The sequence below is a fragment of the Hermetia illucens genome, chromosome 4 (assembly GCF_905115235.1).
Source record: "Hermetia illucens chromosome 4, iHerIll2.2.curated.20191125, whole genome shotgun sequence".
Taxonomy (NCBI): Eukaryota; Metazoa; Arthropoda; class Insecta; order Diptera; family Stratiomyidae; genus Hermetia; species Hermetia illucens.
Genome location: NC_051852.1, coordinates 30,087,283 through 30,107,485, shown reverse-complemented (window position 1 = coordinate 30,107,485; position 20,203 = coordinate 30,087,283). Strand labels below are relative to the sequence as shown.

Here is a 20,203-nt window from a genome sequence, read left to right as displayed (position 1 = left end):
TCTTCTCTAGGAAACCGGTCCCTGTTCAGCGCATCTCTTTCAACGCTGTTATATCAGCCTTATATTGGGATATGGTATCGGCTAGGTGCTGAGCACCATTCGATCTGTACAAGGAGCGCACGTTCCATGGGAAACTGCCCAAATCGTTATTCCGTTGTTCGTCATCGCTCGAAACTCCTTTCGTAGCTTCGTAACTTTCGTTTTCCGTGTAGAATTGTCAGCCCTACCCAACCCCCAACCTGGAGTACCAGTTGGTACATTTTTGTCCTGTTCTTAGGCGCGGGAGACTCGCCTTCATCCTTCTCTGTCCGCAGGTTTTGATTAAGAAAGAATTTCCAGCATTCACCACGTGCAGGTGGAGATTGAGTTTGGTAGTAGAGCTATTGGTGTTAATTCAGCAGGCATTTCTCAGATTTTGTACTCCATCGGGGGTACCAATCCCCGTTTCACCCTGGGACCTATACTAACGTTTGACCGCCGCCACCCTCATTGCGCGCTCCAAATCTTTTTCCCCCCATGGCCCCTGTTACCGTCTGCTTTTTCACCCACATGGCCGTTAAGGTTGCTGGCAATGATGATGTACTTATTAGCAGGCACGTCACAGGTCTTTTCATCGGGAAGTTCCCAGAAGGCATCTTTCTCGACGTTAAGTCGACCTGTCTGTGCGTACGCGGTGAAGAAGTGAATAGTGCAATCAGCTGATACAATGGTGAGCTTCTCTCCAAAAAAGGGAAGTATGTAGCCATTTCGCGTTCGCTTTTGGCACAGCACTATCGGGTTTCTTGCAGAGCGCAGATATCAATGCGCCTTTTCCGAAGGGCTCTTGCGCATTCCTCGGTCTGTCCAATTAGAGTACCAACATTTAGCGCGCAGACACGTGTTTGTTTTGCTTATACTAACTTACTTACGTCCTGACGCCGTCCATTCCTCAAGAACCCTTGCCCTTTCTTTACAGAACTGAGGCCCGTCTTGCCGCATCGATTGAGGTGGAACCCCTAGCATTTTTTCGAAGAATATTACTCGATGCGATCATGTTTTTTTCTAGCGACATTGTATGCACTTTCTTGGTCGGCGAATAACTCCGACTATACTTTATTTATCACTTTCCCTAATCTCAGCATTTTGTTTTTGTTTTGCTGAGGATAGTGCAAAGAACGTTGCCTCAAACCCCCCTCCTTTCCCTGGGTTTGAAACAAGCAGGCAATGTCAATAGCATGGCGGAGTTAATATTATATCCAACTGTATATAATTTTCCTTTAACCTACAGGATAAAATGTACGAGTTGCGTCTCTACATTAAAGCATTTTGCAGATTGCATTCAATCTATAATCTTCACCAACGTCCATATGAATTTTCAAGATAACCGTCTTGCGAAAATCCCCTAAAAAAATAATCATCCTACACTGCTAAGATCACCCAACTGTCATTCCCTGGACAACAGACCATCAGAATCGCGCAACAGTCAACTTGAAAACTGACTGACTTTTCGTCGTACTTTTCATCGCCGTCGAGATTGAAGTCCCGTGAAGGTGGTGGTTTTCGTTTTTCGTGTTTATTCTCATTTTACGGGTTCCGCACGCGGGTTTACTGTCGATATTCGAGTGCACCGACAGTTCGTTGCTCATTTCGCACGGAGTATCCGGACGACTTTCAGTTCAACTGAAATCAGAACCCCAACGCGAGTGACTTTTCGCGCAACGAGTCCTCCAGCGAGAAAATGTCCTCAGTGAAGTGAGTTTTCGTCCGCCAAGCAATTCGCGAGTGACCCAGTGGAGTTGGAAGCTGTTTCGTGACGGAGTTCGAGGAGTTGTTTCAGTGAGAAAGTGTTGATTAGCGCCGAGTTGGCCGCAGCGCAAAGCGTTCCGGCCGAGCGGACAACGGACCTGGCAGATTGCGCCTTTGCTTGCAGTTCGCATATTTTTGGTTTCGCCTTGTGTTTTCTTCTGTTGGTTCGCTGCGCCTCCCCCGCTTGCTCGCTCGGCTGCGTGCCATTCGCTTGACAGCTGCTGTCGCCCCGAGTGTCCCCGCGGCGCTGCTTCGCTAAATTAGTTTTTGTTGTTCCGCGCGCCTGGCCGCCCGCAAGCTTCGCACAGTGCACGCACGCACGGTGGAGTTTCGCGTGATTCGCTTTGCCCGCACGCTCCAAACCGCGATTTGCGCCCCCGGCTTGCCCGCCCGCACGACGTGCAGCCGAGCCGCATGTGTTTTGTGCTTTGACAAGGTTCGCATGTTCCTCAGTTGGTGAAAAATTGAAATCGCGCCTGGCAGAGTTCTCGCAGGAGAGGATGTACCACAATAACATGAATGGGTACGGCGGCGGGCCGTACAGATCGAGGTAAATATTGAACCCGGGATTGCACTGGCGGTAGCGCACGGGCCCCGTCTCAGGCGGGCCGAGCGCGTCCCAATAGGGACGGCGCTCCGGCTGCCATCGTCCCGCGACTGGGGCTTGTGTACTATCGGAAAAATTAGAAAAATCGATTTTGACAGAAACACTAAACGGCATAACCTCAAAATGCGGCCCACACGCTCGCCTGCGGGACGTGCGTCTGATTTGTTGGGGGAGTGTGTGGCGCGCTGCGTCCAGTATTGCAGCATCGTAGGCGTTTTGGTGTCGGGACAATGCTTGCTCCGTGGATTTCGCTTTGCTGCTTGCGATTATCGCTTGGAATCTTTAATTTGCCGTTGTAGGATCAATTTGGGTTTATGGCAGTGAATTATTTTGTAGCTTCCGCCGCACGCAATCTGATTAGCAGGCAATGAGGCCAAGTTGTGTGAAATTGAATTAGTAATTAGAGACAGAGTCGATAGACATTTCCATTGGAGCGTCGAAGGTGCAGACATCCCGCAGTCATGTATCGGTAATTATGCGTTCCAGTGTTTTAGGTATCCTTGGGGTCATAGATGTTTTCTGCTTTTCTGCTATTGCCCCTAGGATTTGCCAAAGTTTCTCAATAATTTAGGTTTTAGGTCATTAACTATTATTCGTTTTGGGGAATCCTGTGCCGTTAGCCGAGTAATCAAATAATCAATTTGGCTATATCCTGTTCTCTTCACGTGATAAAGAATCGCTAGAATAAAATTTATCCAATTACGACCAGTATTCCCCCTTTCCGAGGTTCACCTAGGACTGAATTTCAAAGGAAGTACTCTTTACGACCGCATTCGTGACATGATCATGAATTTGTCAGGAACAATTAACGCAATACACGCTGTTCATTTATGTGTGGTTGCCTTTCACCCCCTTTGTGCGGTATAGCGCGCCAATCAAACCTACGCACCATCGATTCAGGTTACCTGAAATGCACTTCACCTCCCACCATGGCTTCCCAAGACGCTCACATTCCTCCTCTACTGTTCTATGCCAAGTGCTCGGAATGCTTTGTCGCTCTTCTTAATGTGTGACCTATCCACTGCCACTTCCGTCTTCCTGTCATATCGCATACGAGTGTCAAGCCTGTGCGCCCACCAAATTCTTCTTTTGAAATAGTATCAGGCCAGCGTACTTCGATGATACGACACAGACAGGTATTGACAAAAGCTTGGAGTTTTGAGTAGCACTGGGGTTCCTTGTGCTACTCCTGTTTTTGGGCATGCCGACACAAGGGACTGGTGTTTTTACCAGCACCTTTAAAGTTTGCCCTTTGGTGAAACATCTAGGAACTCGTAATTTGTGCTTCCAGTGAAACGCTTGTAGATTTGTCCTTCATCGCATTACCCTCCAGTGTCTAGAGTCCATGCTCGGGTTCTGTTCACCCAGCATGTGACCAACATCCGACATGTTCTGTCGTACGTAGCTCATAATCGTGAAAGACCCGACCGTCGGAACTCAAAGCCGGGATTGTCTACTGAAGCTACTTTAATGCAACCTCGTCATTGCACTCCAAATGGAGAAGCCCATCGCGAAAACCTTGAGTTTTTTCCACAGGCATTCCCGGAGGTAAATCTGACATTTTGGCATCCTTGGAAGAAACTGTGAGCTAACTACAGAACAGAAGAATGCTGCATATCGAGTAATGTTGGATTCTCAAAGAACACAGGCACGCGCAGAGGCTGATCACGAACTCCGTCGAGCGGAGAAGCGACTTCACAGACAGAAAAAGGAAGCCTGGGAGAACCAACAAGTCTGTGAACTAGAAAAATACAGGCAGCAACCGCACCAGGTGCGGAAGTTTTACCAACAAGTCAGCAGGATGAAGCCCTGTACACCTCGATGCTCATCCTTCCGTGGATGTAAGCCCTGGTGCGGAGCACAATAAATCGTTGGCCACAACGAATGTGTTGATCTTACACTTCTTGCAGGCATTACCCCTGACAGAAGAGTCTGGTGCATCCAGTGTGAATCTCACCAGAATTTCCAGTTTATCCCCATCTTCCGTCGAAGATTCCGCTTCCTTGCATCCGATTTCTCTGGACGTTACCGCACCTAGTGGTACAGCTACGTCCATGCCCTTCTTCTGCCGCGAGCTTGGCGCCTTTCCAGGTTCACGGCCAGTTGAATCCATTTCCACATACCGGCGTTAAACCAGTAGCAGAAGTTCCCTTCTGCCAAGCCTTCCTCTTCTGTTTGCGGGTAGATTTGGACTGTAACTTAGCGGTAGGCATTAAATGCAAGCTTTCCACTGAGTCGAAAAGCATGCCTTCTACATATTTATCTATAGGAGGTATGAATATTGGTTAAATATGGAGGCGACCAGTTACACCAAGTGGTTCTTCAACTTGTGCTCAAGGTATGGGACAGCGAATCAATGCCTGACGATTGGCAACGAGGCATTATCAATCTCATACATAAAAAGGGAGATATCACACAGTGCAGCAATTATAGAGGTATCACGTTGCTGAGTACCATCTATAAGATATTCTCCACTATCTTGCTAGGCCGGATAGCCCCATACGCCCAGAACATCATTGGCCCATACCAAAGAGGCTTCACTCCAGGCAAATCAGCAACAGATCAGATTTTCTCTCTGCGGCAAGCGATGGAAAAACTGTTGGAATATGGACAACAGTTGCACCATCTGTTCATCGACTTTAAAGCCGCCTATGATAGCATAGCCAGGGTAAAACTGTACACGGCCATGGGAGAATTCGGTATCCCGACGAAATTAATAAGACTGACTAGGCTGACCCTGACCAATGTGCGAGGCCAGATAAAAGCAGCAGGATCACTCTCAAGACCATTCGACATCAACAACGGTCTACGACAAGGGGATGCGCTATCATGTGTCCTTTTTAACCTGGCCCTCGAGAAAGTGATCCGTGATGCTGAGGTAAATACAAGAGGTACGATCCTCTTCAAGCCCACCCAACTACTGGCCCATGCTGACGATATCGACATCATGGGAAGAACCACCCAAGACGTACAAACTGCCTTCATCCAGATCGAGCAGGCGGCGCGAGATCTTCGGCTGCACATCAATGAAGGCAAGACAAAATATATGGTGGCAACGTCAGCACCGAAGACGAATCAACCAACAACATCAAATCACACTGGTCAAACACAAACACGAGGAAGAATAAGGATAGGAGAATACAACTTTGAGACCGTTGACAATTTCTCCTATCTATCTAACTCTTGGCCGCGTTCGAGAGAAGAATCCTCCGAAGAATTTTTGGCCCCCTACATGAGGATGGACGATTCCGTAGCCTACACAATGACGAAATCTATGAGCGATACCATGACCGTCCGGTTGTGGATAAAATCCGGCTCAATAGGTTACGGTGGGCGGGTCACTTAACCCGTATGGATGAGGATGATCCCGCCCGGAAAGTCTATAAGGGCAATATCTATGGTAGAAAAAGAAGACGAGGCAGACCCTGCCTAAGATGGAGCGATGGCGTGGGTCAGGACGCCAGACAGCTTTTAAGGATATCGAATTGGTGGACCTCGGCGCAAAACCGGGATGTCTGGAGTTCCTTATTAAGGCAGGCCTAGACCGGATACCGGTTGTTGCGCCGTTGATAATGATGATAGGCTATAATATAGAGCATGATCTTACCAAGTTTGGTGGAAATCGCACTATTACTAACAAAGTTATAATACCTCAAATTTTTTGCTTCTTTGAAAATTGAAGACTATGAATATCAATATCACCCGAAAGTGGATACTCTCACATAATATATGGATATATTACGTGCTACGTACTAAGAAATACACAAAACCTTTCGTACCTGAAGCGTTCAACTTCCGGTTTCCCGACTTGTTCTCTTAAAATCGTTGAATGATTAACAGATTCATCTCCGAAATTAATAAAAAAATGTTTAAATTTCAGACTTTCCAATTTGCCTGTTTAAAGCAAGACCATACTTGAATAAGTTTATTTTACGTTGCCCTTGTCCTTAGCCTAAAAGATGAATGCAACAATTGAAGATCTTTAAGTGATAGTTTGTCGGATGCCACCAAACATGCCAAAAATGGAAAAAGAATTTTTTCTTCCTATGAACGTTTCCATGATTAGAGTGAAAGCTCTGACAAGCATATTTAGAATGGAAGTGCAGTCATGGCTCCATTTGGTCATCATTCAAATAAGATAGTAAACGCAATCGTCCCGCATGCGAGCTCTCCGATGAGTCCTTGCAAAGTCTGCACTTTGTTATACACTCTAAGTTTCTCCTACTAGGCCTATCAAACGTCAATCCCAGCACCCTGGGCAACGAAATAATTTGGATATTTTATATTTATGTCACCTTTTAGATTGAAAAGATCAAATTATTTTAGGTGCTGTTGTTTTTCGTTTTATTTAAATTGGGAACTCTTGGCCGCGTTCGAGAGAAGAATCCTACGAAGAATTTTTGGTCCCTTACATGAGGATGAACGATTCCGTAACCTACACAATGACGAAATCTATGAGCGATACCATGACCGTCCGGTTGTGGATAAAATCCGGCTCAATAGGTTACGGTGGGCGGGTCACTTAATCCGTATGGATGAGGATGATCCCACCCGGAAAGTCTATAAGGGTAATATCTATGGGAGAAAAAGAAGACGAGGCAGACTCTGCCTAAGATGGAGCGATGGCGTGGGTCAGGACGCCAGACAGCTTTTAGGGATATCGAATTGGTGGACCTCGGCGCAAAACCGGTATGATATTTCGGGAACCATTTGTTCCCTTCATCAGTGCAAACAAGTTGTTTGTTGTTGTTTGTACTGATGAAGGGAACAAGTGGTTCCCGAAATATCGGTATTTGCAAGAATAAATATCCACACCAACGAAAAAGAAACAGCAAGTTTTTATTACTTCAACTAAAATAATTTCTCGCATCGTTTCTCATCCAGCTCAGTTACATCTTCCTTGCTAATCGGCATCTCCCAGAAGCTCGGTAACTTTTGTTCAAATTTCTCTGATTCTACATGAGCCACAGTGGCCTTGGAAGTGGATACCTCTGAAGGGCCGGACACTACCTATCCAAGTTGGGTATTTTGCGCAAGGAACCCCTCCCTCACCGCAACTCCTTCTAGGAACAGTTGTGGCAAGATATTGGATCCTAACAGCACTGGGACATGCGACGCATGTTCCGTCGCCAAATCGGCTAACGTCTTGCCAGGAAACAAGTGACCGACTCGTTGCAGTAAGCGTGTTGATTTCTGCACCGTCTTCAAACTGCAGCGTCAGGCCAACAATTGAGGATACTTTTCGAGCAGAAACTCCTCCAACCCCCGCGATTTCTGTCCCCCGAGATTTCCGCATTAGTGTTCTCCCTGCGGTGCCGTAACTTCTGGACCAGATTCTCCGCTATGTAAGAGCTCTAGCTACCTTGATCTACCAAACAGCGGACGGCGACAACATGACCATTTCTGCTCGGACATTTATTACTGCGTTGGGAAGCACTGTAATAAAGCATGCCAAACTGGACGAATTTTCGACGTGGTGTGATGTGCTTCCTTCCACAGGAGCCCTATCCCGCTGACTCTTATCAATGCGCAGCACTGTTTCATGTTGCCCATGACAGATTTCATATTTAAGATGTTTCAAATTCGGGCAAACCTCCTCCCTCCGGCAGTTATGGGAGGCACAAAGGATGATCATTTATTTGTTTATTTAAAGGACAGCAAACAGAGTAAACTCCAACTATTGTCCTCAGGAGGAGGAGCAAGCAAGAATCTTATCCTATGCTTAAAACTACTTAAAGTAGAGAAGTTAAAAGGACCAAGCTGTTGTACGTTTGATAGACCAGTAGCTTACTCCAAACTACAATTTGTTGTAATTTCGCTTAGGAATCGGAGAATGTAAGCTCTGCGAAGGTCACGTTGAAAATGTCTGCGTTGCGTGTGTTATAAGACGCAGGACGGCATGTGATGTTGTTAGCTTCAGTACATCAGACGCGAGGAAAGTTTAAAAAATGTGCATAAATCCAGATAGTCTACGCTGTTGTAGGAAGGGAAGGTTCAGAAAGCAGAAGCGGGAGGGGTAGTCGACACGAGGGAACCTTTTCTTAAAGAAGAGGGAACGGGTGAATTTACGTTGCACATTTTCAAGAGCAAGACAATCACAGTTACGGGAAGGTGACCAGATCACGGAGCAATACTCGAGGGTATTCATCATGAGGGAATTGAAGAGAACTAAGGATGGTTGGATGGAGTCAAAATCAGGGGAGAAGCGCAGTATAAAGCCTGACAATTTTGCTGCTCAATTGGTGACTTCGAGGCAATGGGTGTCAAAGCGGAGCTTATTGTCGAAAGTGACTCCGAGGTGTTGAGTGGTATTTAAACAGGATAAGGAATGTCCGTTAAGAGAGTAGGAGAAAGAAGTGGGTGAGGATTTTAGGGAGTAGCACATAGAGTGACACTTTCTGACGATTAGCACTAAACCATTAGTCGAGCACCAAAGAACAGTCCATAGGCGATAATATAGCAGAAAACAGCTTAAGGTCGTCGGCATAGAGCGAACAGGGACAAGTAAGGAGGGGGGAAGGTCGTTGATAAAAAGTGAAAATAACAAAGGGCCACAATAGATCCCTGTGGGACGCTAGAAGAGAAGGAGGGGATGCGGAAAGTACAGCCGTCAAAAGAGGCGCGGTAGGATCGGTTGGAAAGGTAAGAGGCAAGCCATAAAACAAGCGGTATGGGAACCCTTAGAGACGAGAGTTTGGATCGAAGTATCTTGAGATTTACAGTGTCGAAGGCATATATTCCTTGCCGTGAATTTAGACATTTGGCGACAATGTTGGTAGACAAGCAGGTTGGAGGCAGTGGACCTACGCTTCACAAAGCCGTGTTGCTCTTTCACTATGTGGTGGCCAAAGTGGGCGGACAACCAGTCGCTGACATATCTTCCCAAGATTGTGGAAGAAGAGGAGAGGAGGGAAATGTAACGGTAATTCTCGACAAGCAGACGATCGCCAGTTTTGTGAATAGGGATGATGATAGCCTCTTTCCATAAGCCGGGAAAATGATTCTCTTTGAGGTTTTTGTTGATAATTAAAGATAGGGGAAGGGAGATGGACTTGCCAGTTTTGAGCAAAACGAGGTTTGGAAGACCATCGTAGCCAGGGCCGACATTGGCATCATCCTCGACAAGGAGAAATGTAAGAAAGGGAAAGGTAAGTGATGCGGAACAGGCTACATCCACTAGCAGGAGGGATTCGGAGGAAGGAGGGGGAACATAGACTGAGGAAAAGTAGGGGCAGAGTAAATCACAAGATAGTTGCGGGGAGTTAGCTGAGGAATCAGAGAATTTATGGACGAAGGAGACAGCTGGACAGGACAACGACCCCACGAAAGTAGGGGCGCACCCTACATTCACGGTCATCAAACTAGTGAAAGTGATAAAATCAAACAGCTTCTCTCATCTAGGATTGCATTTGCTACTGCCCCATCAAAAATGCTGAGCGTTCGCATGAAAACCTATTAAGAGTTCAAAGCCATTTGATTCTGCATACACTACCAGATCCTTAAGTTCTTGCGTCGGCGCAGGACACAAAGAATCATAGGGTAAATAATCAGAGGCAACTATGACGCTTCTCCTCTTGCCATTTACCTGGTATCGTAAATTTACTGCAACAACATCCCAGGAACCAAATTGTCTAGGCATGATTGCCTCTAACAATTTTGACATCAGGACGCAGATTCTTGGTCTTGAGGATCTCTCATCGAAGAAGATCCTAGTCCCCTTTACTGATCCAATCCCCCAAATTTTGTTAACACGAACCCATGGCTCTTGGACCAGAAATGTATAAGGCCAGTTCTGCAATTTTGCCTTGCTTCCGGTAGATAGGAAGATGATTTGGAATGCTGCAGGTTAATTTGATTAGCTTTTATGTTTGTAGACATAAGTATAGTGTAATGTGAAAACCGCCGCTAACTGAAAAGTCCGCTCAGTGTGGATCTCACCGGGGTTGTCAGCTTGTTCTCACACCATTCATCGAAAGTACTACTTTGTTTCGTCCCATTTCTCTGAATATCGCACTTGATGGTGTAGCAATGCCCGTGTCTTCCCCTTCTCTCGCAGTGAGTTCCGTTGTCCTTCCAGGTTCATGGTATACAGGCTGTATGGATCTGTTTCGACATACTGAAATTAGACCAGTTGCGTCCACATAACCAGCTTACTTTTTCCACTTTTTCTGGAAGAGACAGAAGAGAAGGCTCTGCAGGCAAGCCTGTAGTCTTTTCTCTTTTGCCGCTGAAGTTTCCTCGTGCCGAGCCTTCTTCTCCCGTTTCTTGGAAGAGTTAGACGGCAGTGTCACCAACAGACCGGCCGTAGTCAGGTTTCCAATTCTGCTCATTGAGCAAGTCGCTGCTAGTCTCTAATTAATTCTAGCTGACCGCGGTATAGACACTAGGTACAGATTTTTCACTGAAGTGGATAGCCTGACTTCGACAGATTTCTCCGTGGGGGAACATGAATCTGATGAAGCCTTCAAAATCAGTACCTCGGCCACGACTTGATTTCTCAAAGTAACGAGCGGATTCGAAGTTGATGACTTCTTACCACTTGGAGAGTTACAATCCATTGCTTCCATCAATCCATTCTTCTAGTAGAAAGCAGTACGTATCAAGACAAGAGTCAGACTATTACAGGACTGGACTCTTTGGACTATAGCACAGATTGCAAGGATCAGTCCAGCCCTAAGATCGAGCGTTTTCAGCGCTTTATGCAAATTTTGCGGGACTAATCCCGTCTCTGAAACTACCGCTGGGACTACTTTGATCTTTTTAGCCTCCAAGTCTGCTTCATATCGTCCGCCAAGAGGCCGTAGTTCCGGATTTTTTCTTGCTGTTTTTCAACAGTATTTCGGTCCAATGGTACGGCTACATAGATTATGAAGCGCGCTTGTTCTTCCTTGAGAAGCATAACTAGATCGGGCCTGTTGTGATTAACACTGTGGTCGCTGGTTATAGTCTGATCCCACAGTAGTTTGGCCCGAACATTTTCCAAGATTTTCTGCGGACTATACTTATAATAAGGATCGTTGACTGCCACTAAGTCATACTTAAACGCAAGGTTTTGATGAAGAATCTTGCAGACGGAGTTATGATGGTTGGTGTACCCGGTACTACTCGACATCCTACACGGAGATCTTATGTGCTGGATGGTTTCCTTTTCATATTTGCATAACCTACAACTGGACTTGGTGATTAAGGAGTCGTGAAGAATTTATCGTTTGTAGTTTCTTGTTGGAAGCGAAGCATCCTGAATTGAAGTTAGGAATGCTTTGGTCTCATAAAATAGTACACCTTTAGTCAACTATTTGTTAGAGACTTCGAAATCAATGCCTGGCAATAAATTTTTGATATGGCCTCCGTGAATGGGTTTTCCTTTCCATATGTCGATCTTCTGTTGCATTGAAGTAACGTTCGACATGGGAGATAAGGGATATTGATCCTCAATTTTTCGGTAGCTCTATTCTGTTTCTCCGCAAGAACTACCTTTATCCGGCTATTGACATATTCTAAATCAGTGTTACTCCATTGTATCACACCGAACGTGCATAGAAGGACGGGAATGGCAAAAGTGTTAATTGCCATGATTTTATTTTTCCCGAACAGCTCAGTTTTCAGGACAAGATCCCGACGCCGTTCCGCTAGCAACTTAGATTTAATTCCGAGTCCATTGGCTAAGGATAGGCTGTCGAGATGGTGTCTGTAGTCTGCTTGACAGCTACCTTATCGATTATAAGCTGTGCTTTACAGTCTCAGTAGCCAAGCCAAGCTCAATTTATGAATATCAAAACGTTTTGATAGTAATTGGTCGACATTTTAAAGGACAATAAACATCCTGTTCCTGGAGATGGGAAAAGTTATCCTCTTGGTCAAAAATGGTGGATTATAATTTAGGACTGGCACTCGTCTGATTGAAATGATTTGCCAATACCCTGTGAGCGTTTTCGAACTAATTTAACCAGACGTTGTGAATCTTATCAAATCCTAGCGTCTTCAAATTATCTACCATTTCAAGGGCTGCTTCTATGTCGACTTCAGTTATATCAGGCACGGTCACTTCGGGGAGGGCCTCACATGAACTCATAAGGTATGGGAGCCACGCTGCTTCTAAATTGCCATTGCTGGGGTTGGTTCCAAATACTTCTCCAGAAGTCTCCTGCCTGGTCCAGAACGAGGTTACTTTCCCGAGCCGAGTTGCTGAGATTTTTATAAAATGCCGTTCGGTTATGGGAGAACAAGGTGTTGTCTGTCCTGAAAGCTCTTTTGATACCTACGAATACAATAGGAGCATACCTCAAGTTTCCCCTTCAGTACCTTGTGGATTTCTTCGACTGGCATACCATTGGAGAGATGGTTGTTTCCAATGATGTTCGCAACGTATCTTTGCACTCTTGGTGATGGATTTCCAAGAAATGCTTGCGTGACGCGGCCGATTTCCTTTTTCAAATTTTTGACTCTTTTGTTGAGTCGAAACACCCAGAAAGGTAAGGTCCTCCTGCGCATACCTCAGTTATTCGCTCCAAGATGTTGATTATTGAGACGAACACCTGTGGCAGCTACAACGTAGACCTGTGAACCTATGAACCTCTGTTGCAGTAATCTCGCTAGGCAAAATTCTGTCAACGGCACCAATAATATTAGTAGCTGCCGAAGCAAACTTTAGTATTGGGACCTTTGGCTCTGCATTTTGAAAAATCTCAGCATATTCTGTGAAAGTGACTTGGAATCAGATTCGGAACACATCATGGAGTCGATGTGTTATTCCGCTTTCAATTCGTGACACAGTAATAGGCACGGACGATAAAGTCGTTGAAAGAGTTCCTCCAAACCATACGACGCCTAGGTCTTCCCTCCTTGGCGGTTGACCACATAGCCGCCAAAACATCCAAGGGCGAAGAGCCGCTCTGATGTTGTTGAGCGCCTCTCAACCATGTTGGGTACTGTCTTCGTGTCCCTGGGGTCCTGCCAAAAGAATTTGGAATGTTATCCCCAATTTTTTTCTCACGAGTAGTGAGGAGGACAGTCAGCCTTGCAACAGAGCCCCAATGTTGCAATGCCCCATGGTTACCTCCTAAGGTAGGGAAGGTATTTAGAGGGGAGCCGCTGAGACACAGTGTAACGTCACTGCAGTTTATCCGACAGGCAGGTCGAATCCTTCACCTCGGATTGCGGGTTTGTTAAGGAGGTTTACTCCTCCAAAAAGGAAGTATAAGGAAATGCTTATGATCGTGAAACTTTTTCAATACATAGGGTTTCTACTCTTTGACCCAGGTAATTTATGAAACTAATAAGTAAATTTGTATTTATGCATATCATTGCCAACTTCTTCATCGACAAAATATTTCCTATATCAAACGCACATCGCACATTCTTCCAGCCAAAAAAACAAGCCACATATTGTTAACATCTCAGTTTCCTACCACACGCTTCTGAAGAATCAACTAACCAATCAATCATTTATGTTTATTCGAAGGCTGCCCGTTTTATTATTAAAGAAATACTTCAGGGAATTTTTCTTACGCTCCACTGGTAGATAAGTAATATCCTGACCATCGATATTAAGATGAAAGCCGGAGGGGATAAGGGGATGCAAGAAGAGAGAAGTAACAAAAGTATTTTCAGTAAATTCCATTCTATTGTATTTCATCTCCGTAATTGACTTGCTCTGTGAAAAAGGAAAAACACGAGTATATATCAAAAAGAATAGGACACCGAAGGTGGGAGTTTTCGTGTGCAGGTTGGAGGTCTTTCTACAGACAATGAGAAAAATGTTTCAAATCTTGGATTTTGTTTAGCGGAAAAGATGCTTTTTGTGTATCTGCTTCCTTTTCATTTGTTGAAGGAAATCACTGAGTACGAAAATTCAACAATGAATTACGAGATTTTAAGCGTTTCATTTAAGTACGTCACGCTCCAGCGAAGCCAGTTTGATGATCAAGCAATAATTAGGTATCTCAGGATTAAATAAGAGGTAAGGTAGGTATCAGTGGCTGCTCCGAGCAACCCAATTAGCGCTGTGATGCGCCGTTTTGATGTCACAAACTCCTAAGATCGTGACTACTGTTATGAGAGCAGAGAGGCAGAGTCCAGCCGGATCGGATCTCCAAAGTCAGCCCGCACAATTCATGAAGGAAATGTCCCTGAGGTCCCCGAAGAATGGTTTACCTAGTGCCCGTAGCCAGACTCTAGTTAGAGCTGGTCAGTTGCAGAGAAAGTGCATGAAGGTTTCTCTTCCTTCTCCGCAGCTTCAGCAATGCGAATTGTAGGGTATGCGCAGCCTGGTAGCATAGCCTATGGACCAGTACCCCGTGTAAACCGCCGTAGTCTTGAATGCATTTGCACGCGTCTGCCACAGGAGCTCTCGTGATCGGGCTATGTTATAAGCGGGCCAAAGCCTCCTTGGCTTGACACAGCTCGTAGGCCTTCGCCGTCTAAGGCCCGCAGCTGCTAAGCAGTGCGAGTAGGCTCTGCCCCTGACAGCTGCAACGAAATACCGACTGTGTTCACCGAAGGGCTGCCAAGAGCAAAGCCTCGCCTGGCCAATTTGTCATTATCTATGGTAGAAAAAGAAGACGTGTCAGACCCGGCCCCAGATGCAGCAAAAGTGTAGGTCACATTACTAGACAAATTTTAAGCAAACCATCGACATCCAGTTCGGCCTGTCGGTTATGCCAGAAGAGCCCGCAGTTGAACTGAATGTACCATCCACGTACCGGTAAGCAGCAACATCAGCAGTTCAACACTGGACGTGGAAGACCTCGAGACGAGAATTTGAGGTATTTTTCTGCGGATTTATGAATATCGAATTTGTGGACCTCGGCGCAGAACGGGGATATTTGGAACTCCTTACTAAGAGATGCCTAGAAAGGATATCGATTGTTGCGCCGTTGGTGATGGTGAGCTGATCAAATTCTGAGTGGTAACTAGAAACAGATCAACCAACTTGAGTATTGTACTATCACTTGTATGATCTTCGGTAGTATCGTACTAAAAATGGTTCCACAGAGTTTACAGAGCCAAACTCCTCCAAATGCCAAATGTAATTGAAATGAGTGGTAACCTACAACGAGAAATAGGTATGTCATTACGCAGCTAGGACTAAATAATTGTTTATGGTTGGATAAGGAAAGGTAGCATTTCCCATCTTTAGTTCGTCTTTTCATCAATATTTTTCAAGAACGCCTTACCACACATCTGAGCATTACTGCAGCTTTTGCTGCAGCAAAATATACATATCAACATAAATTTTTTTAGAATATCTTAGATAAATTTGTTGAAGGTTCGGCCATTTTATTCCGAAAGAGAAAATCTTCTAGAAGGCGCTGGGCCATATGCCTCCAGTGGTGTGAATTTTATCCAATTAAACAGCCAATCATTACTGTCCTCTTCTTTGCAGGACTAGTATAAGTTATTTTACCGTGAGGGGGCTTAGCTCTACCTATCCCCTCAAGATCAGCGACTTCATAACCTTCCCTTCCATCTGTTTCATCGTTGTTGTCGCCTAACTTGCGATTTTCTGCTTTTTTGAAGTGACTATCAGAGGAACTAGGCTTGCCAATATAGATGCGCGTCATGAGGTGATACGCTGATTAGCAATTATTTCAGCAATAGTGCGTGTCGCATCCTCCGAGGCGATCTTCAAGGCACTAGACATCGTACAGGCCACGATCCGGTAAGCCTTTCAAGCACGCCTGAGCAATGCATAGCCCATTGGGCAGCCTGTTGTACTGAAAACACTATCACCATACGAGCAACCTGGAGGGGATCATCAATTCAACTCCGGTCACGAAAGACATTCAGACGCAAATTTGAGACATTTTTGTGTTTAAGCATTCGGTCTGTGCGGCGACCATCGGAAGGCATATTAACGAACACACGTACGAGTTTGTTGCCTCCTATCTGACGGGCAGGTGGGCGAATCCTTTTTCATTCGATCCCCGGCCAATTCAAACTTACAGGTCAGCCAGGTCCTACCCACGTTCCTACTGCAAGTCAACTGCGAACTGTTCAAGCATGGGCCTGTCCGTGGGTGATGGCCTTTAAGAAAATTTCAGTAAGCCACACTTATTCTTTGAGCCTAGCAATTACGAGTTCAACTTTTGAAAGGGGTGCCTCTAGAGCAGTATGGAACTCACCACTCTATCTGGTATCGTTTTTGTCAGACTATAAACAACATTCTCCTTAGCGTATCTAGAAGGGCCTTAAATCTATACAATGATATTTTGCCAAAAGGTTTGCCAGCTTTAGACAACTGCATTAGCTATTGTCATTTCCATAATTCAGGGAAGATTCTATGCGCCAAGCATTCCTAAAACAGGCATGGACCTTATGCCTTACACAGATTTGTCTGAAGCAACCCCTACTTTTCCATTGTGTAGCAAACTTAAAGCACCTGCGAGCTTTCTTGTAGGTATGATCTTCCACCACCTGGTCAGTTTTACAAATTGTCCTCTGTCTCAATTGTTTGGAAGCTCTACTTTCTACTGGGGAATAAACATCGTCCCAAAATCAATAAGTCACACACCGTTGTTATACACTCCGTATACCAACGCCAAATCTTCATAAATATTTACTCGATCGTTGCTTATGCAAACCAGTCTGGTCTGACGTCTTCTTCCTTCTTTTGCATCAAGGGCAGTCCCGTGGCTTATTTGTTAGGTTAGTTTTACCTTCCAAAACATATCGTGAGCTAGCTCAAGACTAACGAAGGTTAAATCCGTGAGCTTTCCAGCACGTATTCTCTTCACTTTCGATAATTAATGGTTGAACATTCTGTGTAAAAACTTCTAAAGGAATCCGCACTGGTTGTTTTCAAAATTGAACTTACGCTCATACATTTCTGAATGTCTCAGATGGTGAACGCCCATAACACCATACCAAAGTTTCTGTGGGGGTCACCTGACGATTTCCGTCTCTAATTCATAAATGGTCTGTGAGATCAAATCTTGAATGAACCTACATTTTTTTTTTTTTGAATAGCATCGGAGAATGCGTTTAAGCACAGAGTGATGGACCTCCGCAGCGGTACGCCGTTGGACACATTGCTTCGGTCTAGCACTCCTGCTTTCGCAGCTTAGGGAGCCAAGTCAGAGAATTCCTTTCATCAACGAGGGGAAAGAGGAATAAGGGAGTTATTAGTTCAAGGAATCTCTTGCTATCAACTCCTTCCATTGATCGAGTTCAATCTTCTTTACAACAAGAAGATCCCGAATGTTATTCGCAATACGTCCCCATCTGCCATCCTCTCTGACAACGTTGTCTGGAGAGCGTTCCCCTATGTCTGCATTAACTTGCCACTCCCTTATAGAACACACAATAAGGAGATCGTACCTCCCAATCTTGTGCACTTAGAAGTTGGGTGAGGAAATACTCAATCTCGCTATGCTTTTGTCATCCCATAGAAAAAGCTCCACAAGCTATCTTTATCAGGTTCATCATTGAATTCAAATAGTGTCAGCTGTAACACTACCATTCGCCTAAGTGCGCTCCAGTCCGGCTCTGCCTGTTCCAGTAGCTTGTACGCATCTCCCGATGTTCACGCTCGCAGCGTCCCACGCGCAGGAGTTGTGGCGGGTTGGTGAACGCCTAAAAATAACGTCAGTCACTTCGAACGCGATGTACTGGTGGACACTTCCCGAGTCTTCTAGAACTCGCCACCTGTCCGCCGATGGAGAGAGATTCCGACGCAAAAGTTACCTCGGAGGGCCTAGCATTAAAGCCACCTTTAAACTGGGCCCTAGCATTAAAACCACCCCCGTGTCCGAAACGACGTCCTCCAGGGCATATAGCCTGCGTTGAAAACACGACCTCGTCTCATTTGGCGTTAGGTAAACGCTAAGAAACCTTATCCCTAAACACCGAATCTAAACAAAGCCGTTCCCTCGACCTTGAACAAGAACCCGAATTTGAATACCGTCCCGAACCCAGATGGCAACTGTATCCGATAAGTCGAGATGCTGAAGCCGGGTCCTTGTTCTGGTATTGCTCGCTGATTAATACTAGATGAGCTAGTACACTCCAGTGCATGCTAATTTTAGGATCATGCTGACTGATCCTACTACCGGTAGATTTGAACCAACTTCATTTTCCCACTGCAGATACGCCCTTTTCGGTAATGTGCCTGCCATCCACACCCTCTTTCTACTGCCTACCATTCCTGATGTGACCCTTTGCATTGGTCCAGTTCAAAACAGTCAAGCAGTTTATGCGCTGCCTTTGCTAGTATTTTCCCCGCCCGTGTGATACCATACGCTTCCCCGAAGCTGACAATCAACGCGTTCTATAAACTCTGGTGGATACCAGACCAATGCAAATTCTCTCTTAGCGTTAGACGAAATAATATGAACACCATACGATAGAGTACAGTAAGGTACTTGGTGGCACTACTGCTTCCGAGTAAATGCTGCTATGCAGATGTCATACGCAATCTTGCAGGTCTTGCAGGTTGTATTTTAGTGCGGCAGGCACTGTGTTCTGCGACGGCCATAACACGAGAGTGGTTAAAATTGTAATCCCTTCAGCTTTAAAAGAGGATTGTAACGACATCAGCTGAACTATGCAACGTATCCCGAGCGACGCCCCACGGAAATGACAACATGAGAACAGAAAAAGCATCATTGGCGAAGAGGAACGTTAGGGAGCGAATGCCAAAGTTAATGGATAGAGATCGACGAACCTTAAAAACATGTGACCAGAAAACAAAACGCGGCAAAACTCACAGATCCTAACCCTGATTAAGACTGTCGGCATATACGAACTATATGACAAGAACTCCACAAAGCTAACATTCACGGAAGGACTGCAAAACCACTCAACGGACGCCAGCGCTAAGCTGCGAAAGGAGCTGTCCCACGAGCTTAAAACCTGGACACTTGAGAATTGGAAGAATGTAGTATGGTCCGATGAATCATCGTTCACATTATTTCCGACTAACGACTAGGCTTTGTATGGAGGACCCCAAGAGAAAGCTACGCTCCGAACTGCCTACTTCGTACCGTCAAGCTTGCGGGAGGTGCCGCTATGATTTGGGCCACTATATCGTGGTATTCCTCACTAGGCCGACTAGCATACTGTTGCCAAGGACTGCCATCTTCCATGATGATAATGCCCTCATACATACAACCAAAAAAGTCCGGATCTGGTTCTAGAAGCACTACAAAAATGTCCAGACCTCAACATTATTGAACCCTTGTTGGGAGTTTCAGAGCTTCAGGAACAGATTTCCACCTGTAACGCCATTGAAACAATTGACCGATGCTTTGGTATAAGAATATGACAACATTCTGTTGGAAATTATTCAGATACTCTACGAATCTATTCCGCGAAGAATTGCAAGAATTGGCCCAACATCGTATTAATCAATGAATATTGTGTATACGTCAGGTGTTCATATTATTTTGACCAACCCTTGTAGGTCCTTATATTGTATGAAACATCATGCTTGCTCCGCTCGTCTCAAATTTTAGTTTTCTTAGCTATGAAATCCTTCCGCTTGGTTTTCGCCGATCTCCTTCAGTTGCTGACATTTCCCCTAGATCTTCCATGTCTATATAAAACGACCTCCTGGGCAGATCTTCATTTTTTTTGGAGGAATGTTTGAGTTATCCTTGGTACAATTTTCATGCACTTTTCGTCCCTTCAGCAGACTTGCTGGCGTTTGCATCAAAGCTACCACCTTTTCTCCTACCGAAATTTTGGCCCCCGTTCTCTGAGTGCTTTGTTTACTGATCTAATGTAGCCAAATTTCCATAAACCTTTACTTATCTATTGCTTTCGCAGACAAGCTTTAGATCATTGATTTGTTTCCTTATTCTAGCCTGTTCA

The 20,203-nt window shown here is 45.2% G+C and overlaps 1 protein-coding gene across 4 annotated transcripts in view; it reads left to right on the top strand.

Moving 5' to 3' along the window:
- Positions 1-1,484: 1,484 nt before the first annotated feature.
- LOC119654593 (sex-lethal homolog) overlaps positions 1,485-20,203 on the top strand; it is a 92,837-nt gene continuing 74,118 nt past the window's right edge. For 2 of the 4 annotated variants that reach the window (XM_038060058.1, XM_038060057.1), the window contains exon 1: positions 1,485-2,335. In XM_038060058.1, the coding sequence (XP_037915986.1) occupies positions 2,286-2,335 (50 nt within the window). In that variant the 5' untranslated portion in view covers positions 1,485-2,285. The remainder of the gene's footprint in view (positions 2,336-20,203) is intronic. The other 2 variants (XM_038060060.1, XM_038060059.1) reach the window with 1 other exon arrangement.